Source organism: Physeter macrocephalus, chromosome 20 (assembly GCF_002837175.3).
Source record: "Physeter macrocephalus isolate SW-GA chromosome 20, ASM283717v5, whole genome shotgun sequence".
NCBI lineage: Eukaryota > Metazoa > Chordata > Mammalia > Artiodactyla > Physeteridae > Physeter > Physeter macrocephalus.
Window position 1 is genome coordinate 11,526,468 of NC_041233.1, and position 24,826 is coordinate 11,551,293.

The window sequence follows — 24,826 nt, forward strand, 5'->3', positions numbered from 1 at the left end:
AAAAAAAAAATCTTTTCATGAAGTATTGGCATAACAATTGGATAGACTGACAATAAAGATATTTTCTGTTTTTTTTTTTTTCAGGCATTTGACTATGAACAAAAAAAGCTATTAGCAACCAAAGGTATGTGATACATTAATGATCTATACTTTGATTTTTTTTTTCAGTAAACACGTAAAAGGTTTTTCAGTGTTGATGTTGAACTGAGAAATTGGACCTTCATAAAAGGAATCCCAGAATGTTTAGGTTCAAGTTGCACAAACTTTGTTGAGGTTGAGTAGATTAGCATTAGATCAATTAAGAAATAATGTATCATTTTAAAGTTTACCATTACTTTGTATAAAATGTTTTATGAGGATATTTTAAGATATTTTGTGTTAAGAAATAATATGCAGTGATAATTTCTTCACATATATCAAAGAAACAATACTCATCAATATCTTATTTAAGAAATTCATTAAAAATACCAAGCATTTGTTTTATGTTCTGTTTTCCAAAGCTATGTTAAAGAAACCAGTGGTGACGGAGGTTAGAACACCCACGAATACCTGGAGTGGCCTCGGGTTCTCTAAATCCATGCCCGCTGAAACTATCAAGGAGCTGAGAAGGGCCAACCATGTGTCCTATAAGCCCACAATGACAACCACTTTTGAGGTTTGTAGAGTCATGCCCTACCTATTCTTCCTGTCTGTTCTCTCAGCAGAAGAGAACAATCTTCTCTCCTCTCCCATTCTCTATTTATATAAGGACAATCTATTAATGGTGATTTGTTTTAATTTCTATTCCTGTAAACGTATTGCTATGAAATTGATACAATCCAATATATTATGATCTTTTATGCATCTTCTCTCACAGTTGTTGATCAGCTGTGAAGGAGGTGTAAATTTGGATAAACTTGTTTTTGTTAGGTGGAGAGTGTCATAAGTGATAGAGCAGGGCTGAGATTAAGCAAAGGACAGATGTAACATTCCATAAAAAATGTATAAAGAATCCCTTGGGCTTCCCTGGTGGCGCAGTGGTTGGGAGTCCGCCTGCCGATGCAGGGGGCACGGGTTTGTGCCCCGGTCCGGGAGGATCCCGCGTGCCGCGGAGCGGCTGGGGCCGTGAGCCATGGCCGCTGGGCCTGCGCGCCCGGAGCCTGTGCCCCGCAACGGGAGAGGCCACAACAGTGAGAGGCCCGCATACCGCAAAAAAAAAAAAAAAACAAGAATCCCTTTATGCAAGGGTATCACTCGCAAGCCCACCATAGGAGGAAAAGGCAAGTATTCAACAAAAACAAGTTCTCAGATACGAGTTAAAAATTCAGTGTGTTCAGATGTGCCAGGAACACAGCAGGAAGTATCACAAATGAGAGCTCCAAAATGTTATGCTTCCCAGATGTTGGCTGTAGTGGTCAGGGTGAGACTGGGAAGCTGGTATCCTCACCACATGGAGAAGAGATCTAGGGTTCCTTGCTTCTCAGCTAGGCTGTACGACTCACTCGGCAAGGCCTTTTCAACTGGAGAGTGTCAGATTTTGGCTGTAAGCCTTTTGCGAGTGGGGTGGAGTTAGAGCACATGCACACACACTACTGGTGAGGCTGTGCAAACCCAAACGTGGATGAAAATGATTAATCCAAGAATCACAGTGTTCAAGCAGAACACTGTAGGCTGAAAAACAAATAGTGGTTAAGGGTTTCATAATTGTTAGTCTAATAACTAGCATTTGTAGATTGACCTTCTTTTCTCCACCCATTTTCTCTGTAATAAATTAGAATGTTGATGAAAGGCAGAAGCAAACATGAAGTTTTCCTTTGTCTCTTTGAGTAAGTGAAAAAGAAAATACTATTGAAATACTAAAAAGAACAGTCTCCTGTGAATTTCATTGTCAGACTTAAAGTAGCAGCCTAGCAGGCTGTATTTAAAGATTGAAGTTACTGTCAGCAGCTAGAATGTAGGAACCGTTGTGAAAAATTTGAGGCTCTAGGAGGTAACACCCCTCATTCTGCCATTGGAGCTTTGAGAGAAAATATACATCTCCTTTCACTGGCAGAGACCTTAAAACTGCTGTGCTAATTCTTAGGCTTCCACTGATGTATTGAATACCTGCAGTCTTCCGTTCTGCTCACCCTCATCTTTGGCGGAGTGGAGTGTTAGGTGGTTGTGTTTCTGTAGTTTCAGAGATGAAATATTTCACTTGAGAAATGCTAATTCAGTTCTCTTCTCAAAGACCAATAATGTGACAGGTTGAAATGGTGATCATTCTAATAACGTAGTTGTCAAGTGCAGGGGCTCTGGGGCCTGACAGCTACCACCGACACATGTACAGCTTTGATGGGTGACTTCACACCTCTGAGCCCATTTTCTCATTGCAGTTGTTTCAGGATGATGTGGGAGAGGGCATCCAGTGCTCAGCGTGGTGTGCAGGAAGTTCTCAGCAATATTTAGCAGCTACTGTTATTTCCACTGAAGAACTTTACCCTGAAGGAAACCAAGAGCCTGATGAAAGATGTGATTCATATACATATATGAATGCTTATTGCTGGAAGTATTCCTGCACATTCAAACCAGATACGCGTCTTCTATCCAAAGGAATACCTTAGAGTGTTATATGAACACATAATGTGCTAGTAATAATTATCAGATCACACTCGTTTATTTTTTTGTGGGTTTATCTGGTACATTTTCATCCATAAGCTTATTTGATGCTTATAAACTCCCAGTGAGGGAAAGGCGCCCAGATCAGTGAAGTGTCTTACTTGAGGCCATGGTAGTAGTTGTCAGAGAGAGGACTTGAAATCATTTTACAAAATTTCTTTATACTCCTCTTCCTAATGGTTTAACTCAAGAGGGTACATAGCAAGGCGATATATAAATGCTCTAGAGCCACGTTACTGTACCTTAAAGACATAAGAATCGTTGGGAGCACTTAAAAATGCAAATTCTTCCCCCAGGATCTCAACTCATCAGGGAGGGAGCCAGCAGGAACCAGTAATCCACATTTTCAGCAAAAGTCTAGTCTGTTTCTGATGCAGCCTCCCTTCTGGAAACGTTGCTCTACAGGGTCGTAACATAAGGGGGACGGCACAGAAATCATGTCAGAAGCTGGAAGACTCTTCTGCTCTGGCACTTGGCCAAGGACAAGTAGACTACTTTCTGTGGGCAGGAACGTGCAGGGTCCCGACTCAGTGGCTGAATCCCCTCCTGTGGCTTTTCTTGCTTTGGCTTTCTTGGGCTAGCCTGTCCTGCCTTCCTGGCTAATGTCTAATGGCTCATTCACATTGAAAGGTAGGGGAGAGGATGTAACCAGCGAGATCAGTGCAAGGACATCCACCATGTAATCTGCTTTTATTCACGGCCCCTTTAAACACTGCTGATGAAGAAATATAACCAAACTTTCTTAGGGAATGGTTCTAGATTCTCCCAGGTGTGTAGGACTTGAACTTTTCTTCATGCATCAGAAAGCCATTGAAAGGAGGTGAAAGGGCCCTTACATAGCATGAGCTGATATTCTGAAGCAGCTGCTATCTGCACGTGCCTGCCCTTCTCTTGATTCTGTTATAGCTCAGAGGGATTAAAAACTGGGCAATTGGTGAAGATTGTTTCTTTGGGTTAGAACACAGGGACAGGGTTGGGTTGAGAAGGACCTGGGGAAAAGTGAAGAGAACTTAAACAATTTTTATTAAAAGATTGACCACATCTCTGCTTGTAGCACTATTTTAAAATTGGAGGGTAGCTAGAAACACTCTTTTACCTTAATCTTTTCCAAAGAAAAACAAAACCAAGTAGACAAGTAGAATGCTGCTCTAGAGAAGCACACTTAGCCAGTAGGTCCTGATGGGTGAGGGCTGTTCGGTGTGTCGGGGATCTAGGCACATGAGTTTCCTGCTCTGGGAAGCTTGCTTAAGGCAAGAAACCGAGGCTTTGAACATGTTGTTCAGAGTTCTGAGAAACCAGATTTGAGCAGTTTCCAGTTTTAAGGCATTTTTGAGAAATTAGCCTTTTCCAAAGATCTCCTTTAGAGAAGAAGTAGGTAGCTTGAGGCTTATTTTTGTTTTCTTCAAGACTCAAAAGTATGACCCTATCCACTTGATGATATATTGGGACAGCAAAGGTCAAACAAAGGCTACTTGACCTGCAATATTTTTGTCACATCGACAGAACTACAAAAGGTTTGGGATTTTCCTTTTCTTTTTGCTAGTCATCTCAAAGGCATTTGGAATGGTTACATATTCTCTGGAGCAAATAAAACCTGCACTGGGAATCAAAAAATGGTTTTTAATTTCCCCAGCACTAAGAGTAATGAGGTTGTCTGGTTATTTTAAGTCTTACAGATCTAAGAGTGGAGGTGAGCTGCTCTTTGTGATACTCTAGTTAGTAGATAACAAAGTAGTAAATATCAAAAGATTATGTTTTACTTAATGTTTTTAGAAAACATCGTTTAGCCAGGCCTGATATAGCTGTGTGAATTAAATCAGCTTAGATCTCAGATGAGTGGTTTTTTGGTACTCAAAAAGAGTTTAGATACGGAAGTTTTAAAATATATAGAAATACTACATAATAATCTCATTAATGCTTCTGGTAATTACCAATTTTGAGCATGTTCTATTTCCCTTGCTGCATGGGATTTATCTGGTTGAAGTATAATGTTAAAGATGGTTTTAATTGAAAAAGACCATTTTTTTGGTCTTAGGAGCCTTCCTTTCCCTATGCCCCTTCCCACAGTTCAGCAAAGGGGATCCCATAGATGTAGGAAAAGGTATCTGTGAGATCCAGTATTCTGCAAATAATTATTATTAAGGACCTTCTGTGTTTCAGACACAATTCTAGACACTAGAGATACAATGCTTGAATATAGATTCTTCCTTTCATGGACAGAGCTTTCTCTTTGGTGGGTAGAGAGAAATATGTAACAAGTTAACAAGAAGGCATTAAGTAATAAAAGTCCCTGATAAATGTGAAACAGAGGCTGCTTTATATCGGGTAGTCTTAGCTGGCTTTAATGAGCAGATGATGTTTAAGGTAAGACCTAGATGGCAAGAAAGGGCCAGCCTTGTGAAGATCTAGGAAAAGAGTGTTAGGCCAGGGAAACAGCTGGCATTATCATCTTGAAGTCAGAACAGACTGGTAAGTTCTTGGAGCAGAAGGTAGACAGGTGGTGGAGCACTGAAGATAAGGCTGGAGAGACAGGCAGAGACTCAGTTATGGGGCATCTCAGCCCATGGTGAAGTACTGGAAAAGCATGGTAAGACCTTATACTTCTGAGAGGCATGATTTTGTTCTAATTTGCATTTAAAACAACAACCTAGTTGCTTCATGGAAAATGGATTATTGGGGTGGGAGGCAAGATAGAATCAAAATGTCCATTAAGGAGGCTATTGGTGACATTCGTGGAGATGGAGAAAAGTAGGTAGATTTGGGGTATGTTTAGATATGACATTGATAAAACTAACTGATAGATTGGATGTAGTGAGGGGAGGAGGAACGAATATGACGCTTAGAAGTTTGGCTTGAGCACCTGGATGAATGGTCGTCACTGAGATTTAGGAATTCTGGGAAGGGGTAGGTTTGGGTGTAGCTGGGGAGATGGTCATCAGCAATACGATTTCAAGCACTCTAAGTTTAAAATACCTATGAGACAGTAAAATGGAGGTGTCAGATTGGCAACTCTGTGATGCTAAATTTCAGTAGGGAATTCAAACCCAGAGGTAAAAATTTGAGTCATGGCTGTTGTTAAGCCTTGACAGAGGTTGCGATGACTGATTACTTAAGGAGAAAGTGTAGAGCGAGATGATAGGAATGCGAGGACCGACTCCCAGGGTAATCTGACATTTGGAGTAGAAAAGGGGAGGAAGATCCTACAATGGCTACAGTGACATAGGTAGAAAGCCTCGAGAGTGGTATTATAAGGCCCTGAAGAAAGAAGCATTACAGCCCCGCACGGTCGGCTGTGGTTATGCTGCTGCGGGATTGAATTAGGTGAGTTTAGTGACCTGAATAGTAAAGGATTCTCTTGGAATTACCCAGTAACCGTAAAACTTTTAGAATCAGAGAATCTTGACTTTAATACTGTAGGTATAGTACAAAGTATGGTGCCCGTAATACAGTGATTAAATAAATGAATAAAGAATGAATAAATGCAAGTTCAGTGCAAACTGTGAGATCTTTTAAATTACTATTTTTATTTTGATTTGGGGGAATTTTAAAAGTTAGTTTCCAGGTACTTGTAATTTGTTGGAGAGATCATGTACTTATTTGAATGAGAGTAACGCAGGACAAATGCCAGATTCCTCTCCACCCTTCCACTCTGTGAGCCTGGGAGCTCGATTCCTGTCAAAGCATTGGGTGTAGCTGCACCACTTCCCTACTCGTCCTATGTGATACAAGGCAGAGAATCTCTGCTATACCAGATGGAGGATTTGCCTTGTTCCCCAAAATAGGAATCCTCTAAATCTTACAGGAATGAATCTTTATACTGGGGGCTCTCAGAACTCCTCTGGGCACCCTCATTATCAACTCCCTCATAACGAAGGAAAAACACTTCACTGTGTGTATTTCCAAGTGTCCTTGGTAGCTGGAAGACAAAGACTATAGACAGGTCCCCTAGCCTTTTCTTGAGAATCAGCATTCGTGGGTAACTGCATTGGCCAGCAATCGAGATAAATGATAAGTGGTCTAATGTGTATTCCTTTCTCCTCCCACCCCGGGAAACCTACCTTATTAAACATTTCCTTATCCGGCTTTGACTGTTTTCAGGGTTCATCAGTGTCCCTCTCGAGGTCCAACAGTCGTGAACACCTGGGAAGTGGAAGCGAATCCGATAACTGGAGAGACCGAAATGGAATAGGACCCGCAAGTCATAGTGAATTTGCAGCTTCTATTGGCAGCCCCAAGCGTAAACAGAACAAATCAAGTGAGCTTTGACTTTTCGTCATACTTTTAGATGTAATCAGCTTGGAATTTGTTTAGTTGGTTTAGGGTAATGTTCGAGTATAAACTCTGGACTCCGGGCCTTCAAGTGTTTTGGATGACTCACAGGCCACCTCTTCTGAGAAGCCTTCCCTGTTTTTTTCCAGTGAAGCAGGGCACATGATTCTCTGCTTTCACTGCATTTTGTATATGCTTTCATTTTAGCATTTGTCGTACTGAAGTACAATTACTTACTTACATAACTGTCTCTTCCTGTAGAATTTGAGCTCCACAAGTCAGGGACTACATTCATTCAGTAAACACTTATTTAGCGCCCATGTGCCGAGCATTCTTTTAGGCTGTGCCTTCTTTCTTTTTTTCTTAATTGAAATACAGTTGGTGTACAATATTATGTTAGTTTCAGGGGTACTACCTAGTGAATTTACATTTGCAGGCATTATGGAATGATCGCCACGATAAGTCTAGTAACCGTTTGTTTCTGTACAGTTATTACAATATTATTGACCATATTCCTTACGCTGTGTGTTACACTCCTGTAGCTTATTTATTTTATAACTAAGGAGGTCTGTACCTCTTAATCCCCTTCATCTCACTCCCACCCCGACTTCCCCTCTGGCAACCACCCATCTGTTCTCTGTATCTGTGAGTCTGTTTACACTTTGCTTTCTTTTTTGGATTCCACATATGAGTGAGATCATTACAGCATTTGCCTTTCTCTTTCTGACTTATTTCACTTACCAAAATACCCTCTAGATCCCTCCATGTTGTCGCACATGGCAAGATTTAATTTTCTTTTATGACTAATATTCCTTGTATATAAATATACACACCACCTTTTCTTTATCCGTTCATCTGTTGATGGACACTTAGGTTGCATTCATATCTTGACTATTGCAAATAATGCTGCAGTGGCCATAGGGTGCATATATCCTTTTGAATTAGTGTTTTTGTTTTCTTTGGGTAAATAGAAGTGAAATTGCTGGATATGGCAATTCTATTTTTAATTTTTTGAGGAATCTCCATACTGTTTCCCATAGTGTCTTCAATTTACAATCCCACTAACAGGAGGCTGTGCCTTCTTTCTTAATTTATTATTTCTTCTCAAATGTCTAACAGCGTCTGACACCTAGTAGGTGCTCGGTAAATGTTTGTGGAATGAATAAACGAGTGAGTCACGCACACACAAACATCAGAATGAGGAGGAAAAGGCAGGGATGTAAAGGAGTTGAGCAGAATGTGATCAAATTAGTATCTTAGACAATAGAAGAAAGTCTGCCCAGCCACCTTTGGCTACCAAAGGTGAAGAGCAAGATTTTTCAAATTGACAAGATGTAGCTAAATGAAATTATCAGGAAAAAAAACGTTTAAAGCATAGGCTTTGAACAAATATGATTAAGACACAGCATGAGTCCAGTGGTTGTGTCTGTAACAGCACCCACATGTCTGTATAAATAGGTAAACAGACAAGAACTGACACAGTAATCACAAGATATTCCCCTAATGCCTTATTTCAGGGTTTTTGATGAATTTGGAATCCTGAAACACATACCCTGGAGTATTTGAAGAATACTTGGAGAAAGGCAGTCTAAATGAGCCTAGTAAACAGTAACAGCCTGTTATCACCATCAATCAAGTGGGCCATGTTGTCACGAGTCTCAGATTTGAAAAAACCAGTCATGGTGTCGGCCAAGTCTAAATAAGAAAGCATGGTCAACTCTTTCATTCCCAAGCGTACTGTCAATAGTAGCCTGGAGTCTTCCTGTTAGTCCTGGGCTAGGTCCTCTACCGCTGACAGGACAATGGAGCTGAGAGGCAGGCTGGTGCCAGGTGCACATCTCGGGGTGGAAATGATCTCCGTTTTATATTCCAGCACCAATTAGCTTTGTGCCTCTCTTCTTCTATCTTTATCCCCTTTCCCTGCACTGAATCCTGGATGATTAAAATTGACTGTGTGACTTAGCTGCGTTGAAATTCAGGATTAGGGTGAAGATAGGGGATTCATTAATTAAAAAAGATTGATTAAAAAAGCACTGTTCCTTGGCCTTTGTCCGACGTTTTAAGAGCCTAGGGAGTTTAAAAGAGAATATAGATACTATAAGTAGTTAAGATGAAAAGAAATGTAAAAAAAAAGTTGTGTACCATAATAAATATTTATCACTAAGAATATTTAAAAATTTTTTTTTCACTTTTTGCTGATCTGTTTGCTTAACATGTGTAAATTATTATTATTTAAACATGTAATCAATGTAAAGATATTTTACATTATCTTCTTTTTTGTACTAAGTCTTTAAAATCTGGTGTGTGGTATTTTACACGTAGAGGACATTTTTAATCCACGCTAGCACATTTTAGGTGATCGATAGGCACATGTTGCCAATGGCTAGTGTACTGAACAACAAAGTTTTAGAAAAGTTTTCTTGACACCCTTGTCAAGGTCACCAATGTCTAGGTTTTCTCTGGGTATCCCTGTTTCACCAGTTGTTCCACTGTAATTCCTCAGTAACTTCCTCTTTTTTTTTTTTTTTCCCCTCAAAGAAAGTAAATTTATCATTCGGACAGTAAATTATGTGGTCAGCCTGACGGTAACCTCCATGTTGTCAAGTCCAGTGGTCACTCCAGTGTGCTCATCATACTCTGCTTTGTGTCACCCTCGAACTGGTACCTCACTGGTCATTCCTCCTCACGCTTTTTTGGTGACTTTGGGGCCTTACCTTCAATTGGTGGAGTGTTCCAGGGCTCAGCGCATCAGGGCTTGGTCCTGGGTCCTTTTCCCGACACATTCTTCCTACAAGAGAGAAAATATCTGTTTTTAAAAGAAAGAGAAACCTTATCAAGAAATTCCTTCCAGTTGAAACATATATAGGATTTCTCAATTGGGAGATGAAAACAACCAGAGAAAGTGCTTAGTGGCACCCAGTGCAATGCAGTACAAAATTCTTAGATTTGCTGAATGCACTGATCCCAGAGGAGATTAGATGGATCTGATACCTAGGTGAGTGTCCTCTGCCCTCATCAATCTGGGAATCCCTCTGAAGCTGCATCTTTAGTATAAGAGGATAGAATTTCCACATGATGAGAGTCAGTTGTTGGTCAGGGTGGTAGGAATGGCTGCATAGCTCTGCTAGATTCTCCAAAGCAGCTCCTGAAGAGTGTTTGAATATTTGCTCAAGCACTTGGTGTGGCTCACTAGTCTGTCACCCAGCTGTGCATGTCCTTGGGTCTGAGAACCACAGACAACAGGGAGAGATCTTCGCCCACCAGATCAGCAGCAGAGCCAAGGCAAAGCTCGGCATGGCTGTCTTAGAATTTCCCCTAAGAGATGGATGTTTTTGTTGTAAGTTAAATCCAGGAACTCCAGCATCATTCTTTTCATTCATATGTTACTCCTAATTTTGGAAGCACTCTATTTCATGAACTCACTGCCCAATTATGTTTGAGGGAAGTGAGATTTATATGTGATAATATCATAGTATTTCTTTGACCACAGGAAAGCACAAGTGTGGATACAGAGGGCCAGCCTGCATCTGAAAGGAGCCTGTAACTTTCCTTACCTTTATTGTGTCCTAGGGATCCTGCTTCCACTTCCTCGTTTAATTCACATCAGATCAGTTGTGAAGAGCCAATGTTCCTGAATGCTCAGGGGGAATATGCTGAATGGTTATTAACTACGGAGGCCCTGTTGCCGAATTGCTCCCTCCCAAGTGTAACCTTTTAAATGGCGAGAGCCTCCCTGAAAGCCGTAACCAGCGTTTCCTTAATGAAAAGCCAGTGTTTCAGTAAAGGACTGCTGCATTTCTGCAGCTACTGGTCTATTCAGCCCAAAACACTGAATCTGAACTATTTGAGTGATTAAAACTTTTAATTAAACCGTGCTCTCTCTGGGCATTTACACTTCAGGCCTGTCTTTCCTCTGCCTTTCAGCGGAACACTATCTCAGCAGTAGCAATTACATGGACTGCATTTCCTCGCTGACAGGAAGCAATGGCTGTAACCTGAACAGCTCTTTCAAAGGCTCTGACCTCCCTGAGCTCTTCAGCAAACTGGGCCTGGGCAAATACACAGACGTCTTCCAGCAACAAGAGGTCGGTGGTTATTTATCTTCCCAGGCATCTTTGTTTTGGTTGTGTGTAAGATGACTTCTAGAATGAAATCACTCATTTACCTATGACTGTGTTTCCTCTGAGCATTTATTCAAGTCTCATAGCTTATTTTTGCTGCCAAGAAAATTGTCGCCATCTTATTTCTTATTTAGTGCAACTGGTAAACACAGGATCGCAGAAATGTAGGACACTGTGTTTGCAAAAACACCTTCACCAGTTTTAGCTAAAAGACCTAATGAGTGTCTTGATTTATAGGAACTTTGGATTCACAGATTCCCTAAGGTCAGTAACAACTCTATATTTAATCAGATTTTACTCTTTCATCTGTTCTTATCTTTATTTGTGGCACTTAAAAGTAAATAACAGCGTCTGAAATAAATAACTATGGTTGTTTGTGACACCATCCTAATCATGTTACTGAAGTTCTCACAGAAGGTAATGCGCTTTGTATACATGTTAACTTATTCATTAATTTGCTGTTTGGGTTTTGCCTGAACTGAGGCAGAACTAAGATGTCTTCTGAAACATCCCTACCATGGATTTTGGCCAGACTGATCAGCCGTGGCCGTGATGCACTGGCATAAAGAAAAGAGCCCCTAAGTGTGGTTCTTTCCAATTGTGTTGTCATATTACCAGGGCACAGCTAACTCAAGGCAACAGAAAGTTAGAATAGTTCTCTAAATGTATCTGTTTTTCAAATCCTGACATGGTCCAAGTTTCATGCTAGTTTGCTTCATTTCATGTTAGATTACATGCCAGTAATTCCCTGGCATGCATCAGTCAGTAAATAATCTAAGATTTTTATTAGGCACTTTATATCATAAATCTAATGTAGTGCCCATAACTTAAGTTTAATTGCTGAACTTTTTTTGTTCTGTGACACCAAGAAAAATGTTGTCGTGTGTATTTTGGACTTTTGGACAATGATTTTGTTTTCTTTTCCCTAAACCTAAATAAGTGTTCATTTAACCAAGGATTTTCTAAGTTGAATAACACGTTCATCATCAGTGCATTAAAGAACTGCATTTATTTATTTAGTCTTCCTGGTTAGATGCAGGTAGCTGATTGAGAAGCTCAGGGCTGAGGTATTTTAACTTGCTCATGCACAGAAGGTTTTAGAAGTAAGTGACTAGATGTTATTCAATGATATTCTGCGTTTGTTTTAAATCTCTATTTCCTATTTGAAGAAGCATAGAAATTTATTATGGGTACTTCTTATCTAGTTACTTCAAAAAGGAAGAAAACGTGATAATATGAAGTCAGACTGGCTTCATCTAATATTAACTGGAGCAGGGGTCAGTGAACTGCGGCCTGCAGACCTGCTGCCTAAATTTGTAAATAAAGTTTCATTGGAACACAGCCACACACTAACTCAATTACCTCATATTGCCTGTGGTTGCTTTCAAGCTAAACCAGCAGAGTTGAGTAGTTGCAGCAGAGACAGTATGCCCACTAACCCTAAAATAGTTATTCTCTGGCCCTTTAAAAAGAGTTTGAGGATCCCTGAAATAGTCTCCATTGGACAGAATTTCTAAAAAACATCTCTCTAGATTTGTGATAAATGGTACATGAAAAGGTTTTTCAAGATCTGGATGTAACCTTCCAAATCAAAACAGAAAATTTCAAATTAATTTCTATATAATTTGAATTGAAAGTATATTTTACTGTTTTCAGGTGTGTTGAAATTTGGTACTATTCCCTTTATGTAGGATATTTTCTCATATACAGATATGACTTAACAAGAATCCCCCATTAAGTAACCTTGTGCGATTTAATATATTGGAACCAGGATGAAGATTTATTTAGCAGCTTTCACAGATGATATGTCTGTATACATTATTACTAACTATAGCTGCCAACTATTTTACCCCTTTGGTGAGCACATTGCATTATATCTAAGATCATATTTAAGGCCCAAAACAACCCTGTGAGGTACAGGATTGTCAGCTCTCAAGTGCCCACAACTAGTAATGGCAGAGTCAGAGCCTGAACCCAAGTCTCTCTGGCTTCAGAGCCCAGTTGTGTCCTTTGTGTCCTTCCACACAGTCTTCACAAGGAGCGGTGGGATTCTTGGGCTACTTGCCTCCACACATTGTTGCCAGGAAGTACATTTATACTGTGGCTAGAAATACTTCATGTGTGCCACTTTCAGAGATGGTATGCTGGGTTAAGCGAAGTGAGTCATGGGTCTGAGGTAGACTGTGAATTCTGCTATCATGTTTATGTAGAACACAATGGAAGATACCCTTTATGGTATTATTCAGTCTCTTTTTATGGAGCTATACTTAACCAAGTCAGAATCTAAAACTAATTTTCTCTCTTCTGGACAAGTATGTATTCTTCCTTTCATCAGATCACAGAACTGTGCAATTTCTGTTTCCCTTTTTGCCCTGGCTGCCAGGATGTAAGACCTTAGGATGCCTAAGTTTATATCTCAATTGCAGTAAATCACTGGCTTAGATTAAGTCTTCTGCTAGAATCATCACTTTCATTTTACCACCTTTATTACTTAACTCTTGTCCCTTAGGTTTGTATTGTCCCCACCCTTCTTTTTTGAAAGTAGGCAGAGCGTAATTAATAAATAAAATAAGTGTAGCAATGAGTAGAATTTATGCTGAAGAAGAAAAATACTTAATATATTGATTATAGATTACTTGTTCACCCACAGATCGATCTTCAGACATTCCTCACTCTCACAGATCAGGATCTGAAGGAGCTGGGAATTACAACTTTCGGTGCCAGGAGGAAAATGCTGCTTGCAATCTCAGGTGAATATAAATGTTCTTATTCATATTTTAAAGTCTGAAGAACCTCTGCCATTGGTCTCCAGCCAGTGGGGCTGGTTCTGCCCATCAGCCGCTTGCTTACTACCTGGCAGCTTTGGGGTTGTGGTTTCAGAGTGTTTCCCACTAACAGTGTGACAGATGCCAAGAACACGCCCACTGCTTTGTCAAGGCATTGCCTGAAAACCTGCCTTGACGGTGTCTTTCCTTAAAACAGATCTCTTCGGAAAGATCTAACCAAAACCGCCCTTTGCAGAACATGGGGATGAGGGAGCAGTTTAATTTCTCCATTTTGCGGTTGTATTAAGCAATGATCATTGCGTTCGTGAATAATTATCCTGGACTGGCTGTCATGCTTTAAGTGCACGTGTTCCTGCATAGCAGCTGAGATCATTGCACCAGAGAAAAAGAGAATTGGTATTTCTTGTCTTAATGCTTTTTAACTTTACCCCAAGTTTTAATAGAATTTGTGAGTCACAGCAGAGGGTAGTATCGTAAAAGTAGTCACAGAATGAAGGAAAGTCTGAAGGTCTGTCTCCCAGACCACCGCCTTTGTGCATCTTTTGCATGTTCTAGGTATAAGAAAATGCTCTATACATATTTACTAGGTACCTCCCACGTGGAAGGAATGGGCAGAGGATGAGTTGGCAAATACATAAAAATGTACCTCAAAAAGGTGTTTAGAGAAATATGAGGAAGGAATCTGGGGGGCAAAAAAATGAGGTTACTTTTTGAAGTCTTTCTGATCAAGTTCATGAATGCCAATTTTATATGTGTGCCAGTCTCTCAAAAAGACAGAGCCAAACGTCAGGTGTGGTGAGAAAATGACGTTGCTTTTCAAAACACTGAATTTGTAGGCTACGCTTTTATGAGGCCAGCAGTGGCATCCAACTGGTGAAAGCCCTTTCTAAACAGCATTCGCTAATTGAACCATCAAACTAAAAGCCTCAGTGGTTTTCCGTTTTCTTTCAGCAGCAGATTGCTCTTGCATTGTTTTATAGCAGCTGATCAACCCCGCCCACCTCCCCACAGGAAATCGTATATATCTGAAGCAGATATAAGCAGAGTAGCCTTGAAATAGGTGTAGAGATTCAGCCATTGAGCAGCCCGTTAGGCTTCTCTATGGATAGAGTCCCGCACACATCAGTTTGAGAAGTCTTCCTCCACCCTATGTACCCAAGCGGCTGCATTGATGGTACTCCACAGGGCAGCCACTGTTTTCTGTTCACTCATCAGATCAGCTTGGTTATAGTGGAAAGAACACTATGTTCACATAAGGAGATCTCAGATTTGCCTCTCCAAGTCATGTACCCTTGGGTGAGTTTCCAAACCTCTTCTGGTTGTGGTTTCTTAACTGTGAAGGTGGATTGGAGTAGATGATTGTATAAGGTCACCTTCCATTTCTAAAATCTGTCCTTCCATGTGGTATATCATCAGGCACAGTGAAAATAACCTACAGTTTTCATGATATGTATTATTATTTTATTTATTTATTTATTTTTTACTATCTGTGGCAATAGGATAGTTTTCAACTTCTTTACCCTAAAGCTCAGTCTCAGAGGGTTACTTCTGGATGCAAATTAACTTTATATATTTTTACGTTATTTTATTAATTTGAAAATGGAATTGATATACTACTTGAAATTTTATTAACTCAATCACCATGCCTATACTGTTAAAATATGTCTATGGGGCCGCACATTTATACCACAGAAGTGTATGTTTCAGAACTCCATAATCTTTCACTAGAGATTTGTGGAATATCCGTGACAGTATAATGAAAATTAAGTCTCTTCTTTGTGTACCAACCCAATTCCAAACTCTCTAAAGCTTCCAGCAACAAGCAAATATCTCTAAATATTTTCATAGATTCCAAGTGGATCTTCAGTACTTTTACTCTGGGATACATTGCTGATATATTCTAGGTGGGTTTTGGGGAGTAGAGTGCAAAAACAGGAGGGGTTTTGAGTCCTCGTTTAAAAAAATGTTTTCTCTAATCATCATCTTCAATGTGTTCTTTTGAGGTTATGTCCTATTTCTATAGACTGCCTCTCTCAGTGAGGTTCACAGGTCCTCTTGCTTTTAAAGGGAATTAGAGACTTGGAATAAGATGCCTTATGAATGCTCTGTACAGTGGGAAGTATTTGATTATTTAAGGATGATTTTGCCTTACTTTGTTGAGGTGCATTTGTTTGAACTTGGTAAATTATTTTCTCTGCAAGGAATAAGTTTTTATTGAGAAACCCTTCATCAAAAAGCTGCTTTTTCCAGTTCAATTCCTCTGATAACAAAGACATTCATTTAAAGTCTCAGAATACTTCATTTCCAGATAGAGGCAGGATATCAGGTCAGCCTTGACTTAGGTTTGTCTTGTGGTTACATAGTTTGGTTAGATACAGAGTTTGCTCAAACTACTTTTTAAAATTTTGTAGCTTTTAAACTTATAATCGGAGTTGTTCTTTCAGTATAAGGTTTCGGTTTGCTTTTAATCTTGGGCCAGAAGACATTTATTTTAATGTTATAGGAGGAGATGAGATTTATCTCTAATAGGAATGGATCAGAGAAAAAATTTCATCTTTTTTTTCTCAAATCCACGATTTTTTGAAAATTCATGGATTTCTCTCTGAGTATTTTAGTGATTGGTTAACTAAATATACAGGGACTCAGTGAAAGGAAGTTTAGCATCCTGTTGACAGGCTTTCTGCCACAGCCTCAGGTAGATCTAACATTTCCCGACCTATTCTTTTAGTTTGTGACTCTGTTCAGATCCGCAACAAGATCCTGAGAGCTGCCAGGATTGTGTGAACCTTGGAATTTCAAAGAAAAAGGTTGGTATTTTCTCAAACTATCCCTTAGGCTTACTGAAAAAAATCAGAAGAGGGAGTTTGCTTTCTAATTTAAAAAACAACAACAAGAACAAAAGTCTCTTCAGTAGGACTTGATCCTTGATAATCTTAAAGATTTATCTCTATGCTTCACACTTGGAATATCTCTGTATATGTACTCTTAGAAATTACATCTTTAGGGAGTGGCTGAATTTCTTCATGATCATTTGTCCTCTCAAAAATCTAGCTGATGTGACTTTTCAGAATGAAGTTTTCAATGTCTGTTAAAAGTTTTTGTCTTCAGTGGCCCGATTGTTTTCATGTGCTCATGGAGAATGGTGTTTGACTTACTCCTCTCTTCTCCTTCTCTATAGTGTGGGAATGTCCTCTTGATTCATGGGTTATTTCCCCATGAGAACACGGAGGCCAAAGAAAGTCTCCTCATTGGAAGGTGATAAAACTTTCCCAGGCTGTGTTTAAGGGGATTCATTTATTCTCAGCTCTCCTATAAGTTTGCCTTTAAATATATTCAATTCTGTCTTGATCTCTGAATTTTATGTGTTTGTTTTTTAAACAAGATACACGTGATAGGAATGTCACTGCTACTGCGTTTCTTCAGGAACTTGAAACAATAGCCATCTATACGCGTGCCTGCATGTGTCTTTTGCTTGTAATATCTTCCTTGCTTCTTCAGAGTTTCTAAGCTTTATCTATTGAAAAAGTAAATTTGATATCCATATAAAATATGGAGGAAAGCTGTTATCTACCTACCTGAAACTACCAATTTCTCAAATTTGTATTCCTGATAACCTCGGTTGATCTCCGCCCAATGGATGGACCACTGAAGCCCATACATAGCATAGACCTTTGCATCAGGCAGGCAGGGTTTCCGCTCTGTCACTTAACAGGCATGTGGGCAAGTTACTTCGTCTATTTTAAAAACTCAGGTTCCTTATCTATAAAATGGAGGATGGTAATATTATCTATCTACCCCTTAAGGAGGACTTAAATAGGACACAACGAATGTACAGTGCTTGTCGTATAATAGGCTGTAATAAATTACTGTTGGTTCTCTTCTCCCCTAAGACTTAAATGTGAACAGAAAAGAGGGGTCTTCACTCATGCGTCACCCCTATAGGGCAGACAGTTACATTTTGGAAAGCAGTGGGGTGAAATGTTAAGGGTATTGGTCCCTCTTCTAGCACTTGGGAGACAAGAGCACATCTGGCCATATGACTGTCCCTGGCCACCTACGACCCACTGCAGCCTGTCTGAGCCTCTGTTCCCATCCTCAGCATTACTGTAGCAGGCCATAGCTTGCTGTGTAATCTCAGAGCTCAGAATGGGGTTGTGTGTGTGTATGGCTGAAAAAGTCCTGCGTTCCATGCAGATAATTAAAGGTGCTGAATCGCTTGCTTCACCACCCTCCCAGAGAAAAAGACAACAGCTTTAAACACATCAACTATATATTCCGTCTACTTGAGATTGAATAAGTAAGTTTGAAGATACGGTTGACCCTTGAACCACACAGGAGGTAACCCCCATGTAACTTATAGTCACCCTCCGTATCCACAGTTCCTCTGCATCTGCAGATTTCACCAACTGTGTAATACTGTAGTATTTACTACTGAAAAATATCCATGTATAAGTAGACCCACTCAGTTCAAATCCACGCTATTCAAAGGTCAACTATATTTGCATTTGGTGGCTATCAGAAACGCTGCTTTCTAGAGTCTGACAATTCTATTTACTTGTATGAGTTCATTAGTAATAATTACATCAGTTGACTTGAGACTTTGTGTATGGAGGGGAGGATGGGGTATTGCATAGTCATAAACAAGGTAGGCTGCTTCCATTTTTCACCTTTCTGGTTAATAATTTTTAGTTGGGAAAAGACATAAACTAAACAACCAGTACTCCGGTTTGTTTAAAATGAAAATCGAGGATCTTAGTTTTTCCCTGAAAATTTCGATTCACGTATTGGTTGTTTTCAATTGTATTAATTTCCTTAACTGTTGCTATGTTTACTAAGTTGATTTTTTATTCACAAAAGCCTCCTGCTGATGCGATATGCTTTTTCATGTCACCCTTTCTGACTCAAGGAGCTTAGGCATCATGTGTCAGTGGAGCCACGGGGCTGTGGATTTTTTTTTTTTTTAACATCTTTATTGGAGTATAATTGCTTTACAATGGTGTGTTAGTTTCTGCTTCATAACAAAGTGAATCAGCTATACGTATACATATATCCCTGTATCTCCTCCCTCTTGCGTCTCCCTCCCACCCGGGGCTGTGGATTAACAGATCAGTGTGCTGCTCCAGTATTCTGGTGTTTAGAAGTGGGATCCTCTTTTCATGTCGACTTCAATAATTTAATGATCACTGTGTTTGACATGGATGAGTTTAATGAGCTGTAATAATTTTCTGTATCCCTGGTAATACATCCTCTCATATGCCTTTCACCAGCTTTGATGGTGCCTCACCCTTTGCCTCTGAAATGACATTTGGGATCGGTGAAACTACTTTGTATATTTGGACTTGAGGGTGTTCTGAGGATGACATATTCCCCAGATACTTTATGAACTGCAGTAAAAACGATTTGCTGTCCTTGGTTCTCTCAGCTACAAATGGCTACCTTTCATATCAGACTTTCTAGCATTTCAGAAATGTCTTGATGGTCAACTTAAAGGTTTTCCTTTTGCTACCTACTTGACTTCCCCCCAAAACCTACCACATCACCATTTTCTGAGCTGAGCTCTACTGCCATGTGCTGATTCTCTCTCTCTCTCTCCAGAACTAAATAAAAACCGAAGAAAGCTCTTTGAACCGCCAAATACACGCACCTCTTTCCTGGAAGGCGGAGCAAGTGGGAGGCTACCCCGTCAGTATCACTCAGACATTGCTAGTGTCAGTGGCCGCTGGTAGCGGTACCGTCCAGGCACACGCCCACCAACTCTGTCAAGTCGGACGCAGGAGATCTGTGAACAGCCTTCACTGCACACCGTCCTCAGCACTCGGGTGTCTGGTATCAGGACCAAAGCATCTTATTCGCACCTGAACTTGGTGCCGAAGAGAGAGAAGATGATGTTCTTATGTCATCATACAGAATGCCACACGAGGATTACTTTTTTTTTTTCCTAACGGCAATTGGACAGAATTTGCAATATGAGGGTAGGGCTTTATTTCCTGTTTTTATTTACCTATATAATAACATATGCACTGATTTTTTTTTACTTAACATGAAGGCTGAGTTGACATCTGGGATGCCAGAAAACACAGAAGTTATTTTGTTTGTTTGCTTATTTTGTTTTGGTATTTGGGGATTTTTTAAAAAAAATAATCAAAGTGGAATTTTCTGGTACTGCTTTAAAATAATTATTGAGGTCTTTCAGCACTTTACACTTTCTTACTTCTTGTCCTGTGGAAATTATCTCTCTTTCTCTCGTTTTTATGTCACCTTGTGTATTGGTACAAATCAGACTGCGTTAAATTTTTATTTGACATAGTAGTACTGGATTATTAGTTTTTGTGCAGAATAGTCTGTGACTTCGGGAAATGTAAGTGACTCCACTTGGTTATGGACCAGTTCTGTTCATTTATGTCAGCATCCTAGAATCACTTAGCAATGAACCTAGTTCACTGTAACAGGTGCGAGCAAAGAAAGACCAAATGGACTTTGCAATATTAACCCTTTGCAGTCATCATATTTAGCTGCTGCCTTTATTGCTAAAATGTTTTTAATGGTTGTCTGAAGGCAAAGGGCTATTTTTAGTATACTGCCACTAAAGGACACTTATTTATATCAAACTTTTATTTTTAGATATTATAAGCATACCGTACGTAACTGATTAAATTGATATCTACTAGAGATTTATGGTAGAGAATGGACGGCATTCAATAACTGGAGCCCTAGATTGTCACTTTATTTAAAAAAGATAAATAATCATCCGACAAGACAGCACTGTTGCCATGAGGAGGAGAAATAGATGACTGTCCTTATGTACACATTAGCTGTGCGCCATATGGTCACAGGACTTTCCTAAAACCATATCTGTCTGCTTGAAGTAGACTTGGGTTTGTTGAGAATGGAAAGGCTTTATTTAAGTCTCCAGGGTGACAGTTTACAAAGACAGCAGAGTTCTGAAGGAGGAAGAATAAAAGACTATTTTGTAAGTGGCTAAACTCGTTGTTACAATCTCGATACTGTGAAAGTCCAAGAAATCAGGCAACATTGTTTCCTAGGTCTTTTCAGACATCTTATTATGGATTTATGAAGGGTTTTCAATCCATGAAGACAATCACTAAGTGCCTCTCTTTCTTCAAAGCAATATTATTTCCAAGTGTATTAATTTGTTGGAAAACTTTCCCATAGGACATGTGGTGACTTACCTGTACTGTAATGACTTATTTATGTTTGGTATTCGAGACTTTCTACATGGACATAAACCACTGTCACGTGCTCTCCACAGAAGGCATTAGATTCGTACACAACAATTGGGGACTTTCATACAAATGTGGGATCAGAAATACTTGTCTGATTTTTTCCATGGTTAAGGGCTTATCATTAAAGTAAGAACAAGAATCAGAGAGAAATTTTGCACACCGAAAAATTTTCACTTAAAAAAAAGAAAAGAGTATTAGTTACCGTGAAGGCATAGATAATGGGCCTGTCATAAAATTATCAGTTATAACAGCACTAAGGAGATGCCTGTTCCCAAACAGAACTGTATGTGCTTATGGATGTAGAACTAAATCGCTCCCTTCACAAGTACAATGGAACGATCCTGCATGTATGTCACATGTATGCAGGTCATCACATGGAGCTCCCTGCCTTATATGACTATATGAACACATCATGCTACACACTCAGCAACAGAGTAAGAATTCCAGATTTGTTTCCTGCGCAACCACTTAGTGCTCTAAATTTTATCATTTCTTTAATAAGACCTCCTCCCCAAATAAAAAATAATCATTTGCAGTCTTTCCCCCCAGCTCTCTACCATGCATTTGCAACAGGAGGAAGTTGGAATGATTTGCAGTATTGAGTTGACATAGGTTTTATGAACAGTGCTTTGATATTATGCCAAAGGGAAAACTGTCCCAATTAAACCAGATTAAATAGGGTGGCTAAAAAAGTAAATAAAAAACACTGGAAATTACTTTTCTCACTTTCTCTTGATGCAATGAAGGGATTATGACACTACAGTATACGGTGTTGTCAGTGTTATATGATGCACAAAATATTTGGATTATTTGAATAAGTGTTTTTAATCAATCTGTGCCTTAATAGTGACCGGTTATCTGTAAATATAGAACAGATACAGATTGTATTTTTGTGTGGGTTTTTGTCCTTTTAGTAATTTTTTTTTTAAATGAGAGATGGAATTAAACATTGAAAATGGGAATTTTTTTCTAAACTAATCAATTGTTATATGAAAAATAAATTTATATAACCCCTTTGTATTGCCCTTGCTAGATGAAATGTGTCTTTGTTTCTAGCTTTTTAAAAAATATTTTCAGCAGAATTGAAAGACATTTCTGCAGTAGAATTGTTTATGCACTCCCTGTCCTGTTGTTTTGCATTGACAGTGCTCATTTTCAACCAGAAGCTAAGGCACTTTATTTTAGCCAGAGAATCCAGGACCAGTAATCAATCATTGTTTCTGTGGCCACCCACAGGTACATAGAAAAAGAGTAAGATTATGGAACAGGTTTTATTCTTGTTCATTCTTTTTTTTTAATAAAGACTCAAGTCTATGACTGCTTTGACGACCTCATCCATAAGCAAAGGGGCTCCTTACTGAAGTGATGCAGGGTTTCTTGACCCAGGTTCCCATTTCAGAGGCTGACTGTGCTATCACACTGAATGGTTACTGTGCCTTGCTCTGACATTGTATCTGAATTTATTCTCAAATGGAATTGGCACTATACTATTAATCCTGAGATTTGTCTAAATCTCAAAGAAACCCTAGCCCTACCCATTATGCTCCCAGAGTTATCTCCACTTGAATTACCTGTGCTAGTGGTTCTTAAAAAATTGTTTCTAGCAAATAGTTCTTTTGATAACTGAAATATTACTTGTGAACCCAATATTAAATTATTCATCCATTCACTCATTCATTCATTATATAAATACTTAAATGAGGGCTAAGTACTAGGCCCTGTTCTAGGAACTCGAGTAAATGAAACATAAACCCTTGTTCTCCCTAAGCTGACGTTCAAACTGGAGAAAGATGGAACTGATGAAGAGGGAATGAAGGATGGAATACCCTACCCTTCAAAACAGGCCTCCTTGCATTTACAGCATGCCAAGGGAGCTCTTGAGTGCTGTCTAGAAACCCCGGTTTTTGACAAAATGGTTGAAAGTACCCATCTCATAGAAACAGGCCCATGCTTTCAATGCAAAATATTATTCACAGCCTCCCTTTCTCCTTTTTCTAGGTTTCATAGATTTAATCACATTCTTGAAAGGAGTGTGTAAGCCAAAAGGGTTATGACACAGCTTTGTATGATGACCCATCACTTCCCAGATTCGACTCCCAGTGACTTTGCAGTATTCAGAAATGAGATTTACCTTGAAAGAACATGAGGTTGCTACCCCTGAGGATACTCCAAGAATGCAATCACAGAGAATGATGTCACCAAGATGGTGACAGGTCATTCCTGACTTCACTTCCCTTAACTAAAAAAAAACCAGCAACTGTTCATGGATAAGACACCACTCAGGAGGGGCTTGCGACAACCAGCCCTCGGATCTTGGCAGCCTGAGTTCCTGCCTGCAGTGCCCAAGTAGTAGTCCCAAGCAGCGGCTTTGCTTATCTGCAGAACCAAGATGGTAGCACAGTCTGACCAGGGAACTTAGAGGAGTGCAGGTCTGCCTGATTCAAGTCCTCAAATGAGTTTTTCAGGCCCTGGTGCCTGGTCTGCCCACACCCAGGCAAGGGAGCTGAGCCATACATAGCCTCACCCTCTGTGGATTGTGAGTCCCCACGCCATCTGACAGGAAGGGCTGGCAGAACACCTGGAAGCTGCTGCATAACCCAGTAATGCGCAAGCTGAGAGGCAGGCAGGCAGAGCTGACCTCCAGGGCAAAGCAAGTGGCCCTCTTTGGCCAGGGAACTTGGGGCATGGATTGGCTTGAGTCACCACCACAAACAAAGAGACTTATCGTGGTCTTGGAGTTGCTTCTCCCACTGCACTGGGGAAGGGAAATGAATTCATAATTCCATTCATAGCTCCTTCAGGCTTCTTGATCAGGGAGCCTAACCAGAGCACACCGCATAGCCGCTCCAATAGCTCTGCTTAACAGTGTCACTTAAAACCCATGAGCACAATCCATGGCTTTTCCCATCTGCAGAGCAAAACTGGTGGCCTTGCCTGACCAAGATACTCATTTTACACTCTTGCCTGATTCAGGTCCCCAAACAACAAGCTGTGCAGCCCCTGGGTCCTGTCCTGCAGTCCTGCAAGGCAAGCTAATACATAGCCCTACCTACTGCTGAGTAAAGAAGCCAGTCATGACCACTTAACAAGCATCACCATAGAATCCAAGCAAATGTGGAGCACATCCTATAGCCTCCCTTGGGCAGGGAACCAAGCAGCAGTCTATCCAGCTATTCTCAGCTAGGGGCACATGCCTCACCCTGACCTTAGAGCTCAAACAGTTGTCTTGCCCCGAAATAGCAGCTCCCCACCTGCCCAAGGATGTTACCAGCAGACATGCCTGGAAACCCAACTGAGCTGACTGGTGAAAAATTTTCTCTGCCAAGGTGAACCAGCAAAGTCTGGAGGAGGAGACCACTTTTTCAAATATATCAGTATAAGAAATCAAGGACCATAAAACATCATGTAAATATGACACTATGCAAGGAAATTAATAAGGCACTAATAAAGGATCCTAAAAAAAATGGAGCACTATTAAATGTCAGGCAAAGAATTCAGAATAATCCTCTTAAAGAAGTTACTGAACTACAAGAAAACACAGGCAACTCAATGGAACTAAGAAAGTAACGCATGAACCAAATAAGTTTAACAAAGAAATAGAAACCACTAACAAAAGTAAAACAACAATAAACAAAACCAAAACCAAAAACAAACTCAAAATGGAAATCCTAGGGCTGAAAAACAGAATAAATGAATTGATAATTCAATAGAGAGCTTCAAAAGCCCACTTGACCATGCAGACAAAGAATCAGCAACCTGGAAGATAAGA

At 39.9% G+C, this 24,826-nt stretch overlaps 1 protein-coding gene across 7 annotated transcripts in view; it reads left to right on the forward strand.

Moving 5' to 3' along the window:
• BICC1 (BicC family RNA binding protein 1) overlaps positions 1-19,682 on the forward strand; it is a 318,064-nt gene extending 298,382 nt beyond the window's left edge. For all 7 annotated transcript variants that reach the window (XM_024115707.3, XM_055080966.1, XM_024115710.3 and 4 more), the window contains 6 exons: positions 85-124; positions 501-655; positions 6,736-6,892; positions 10,831-10,991; positions 13,678-13,777; positions 19,409-19,682. In XM_024115707.3, coding sequence (XP_023971475.1) covers positions 85-124; positions 501-655; positions 6,736-6,892; positions 10,831-10,991; positions 13,678-13,777; positions 19,409-19,539 — 744 coding nt within the window. In that variant the 3' untranslated portion in view covers positions 19,540-19,682. The remainder of the gene's footprint in view (positions 1-84; positions 125-500; positions 656-6,735; positions 6,893-10,830; positions 10,992-13,677; positions 13,778-19,408) is intronic.
• Positions 19,683-24,826: the final 5,144 nt, after the last annotated feature.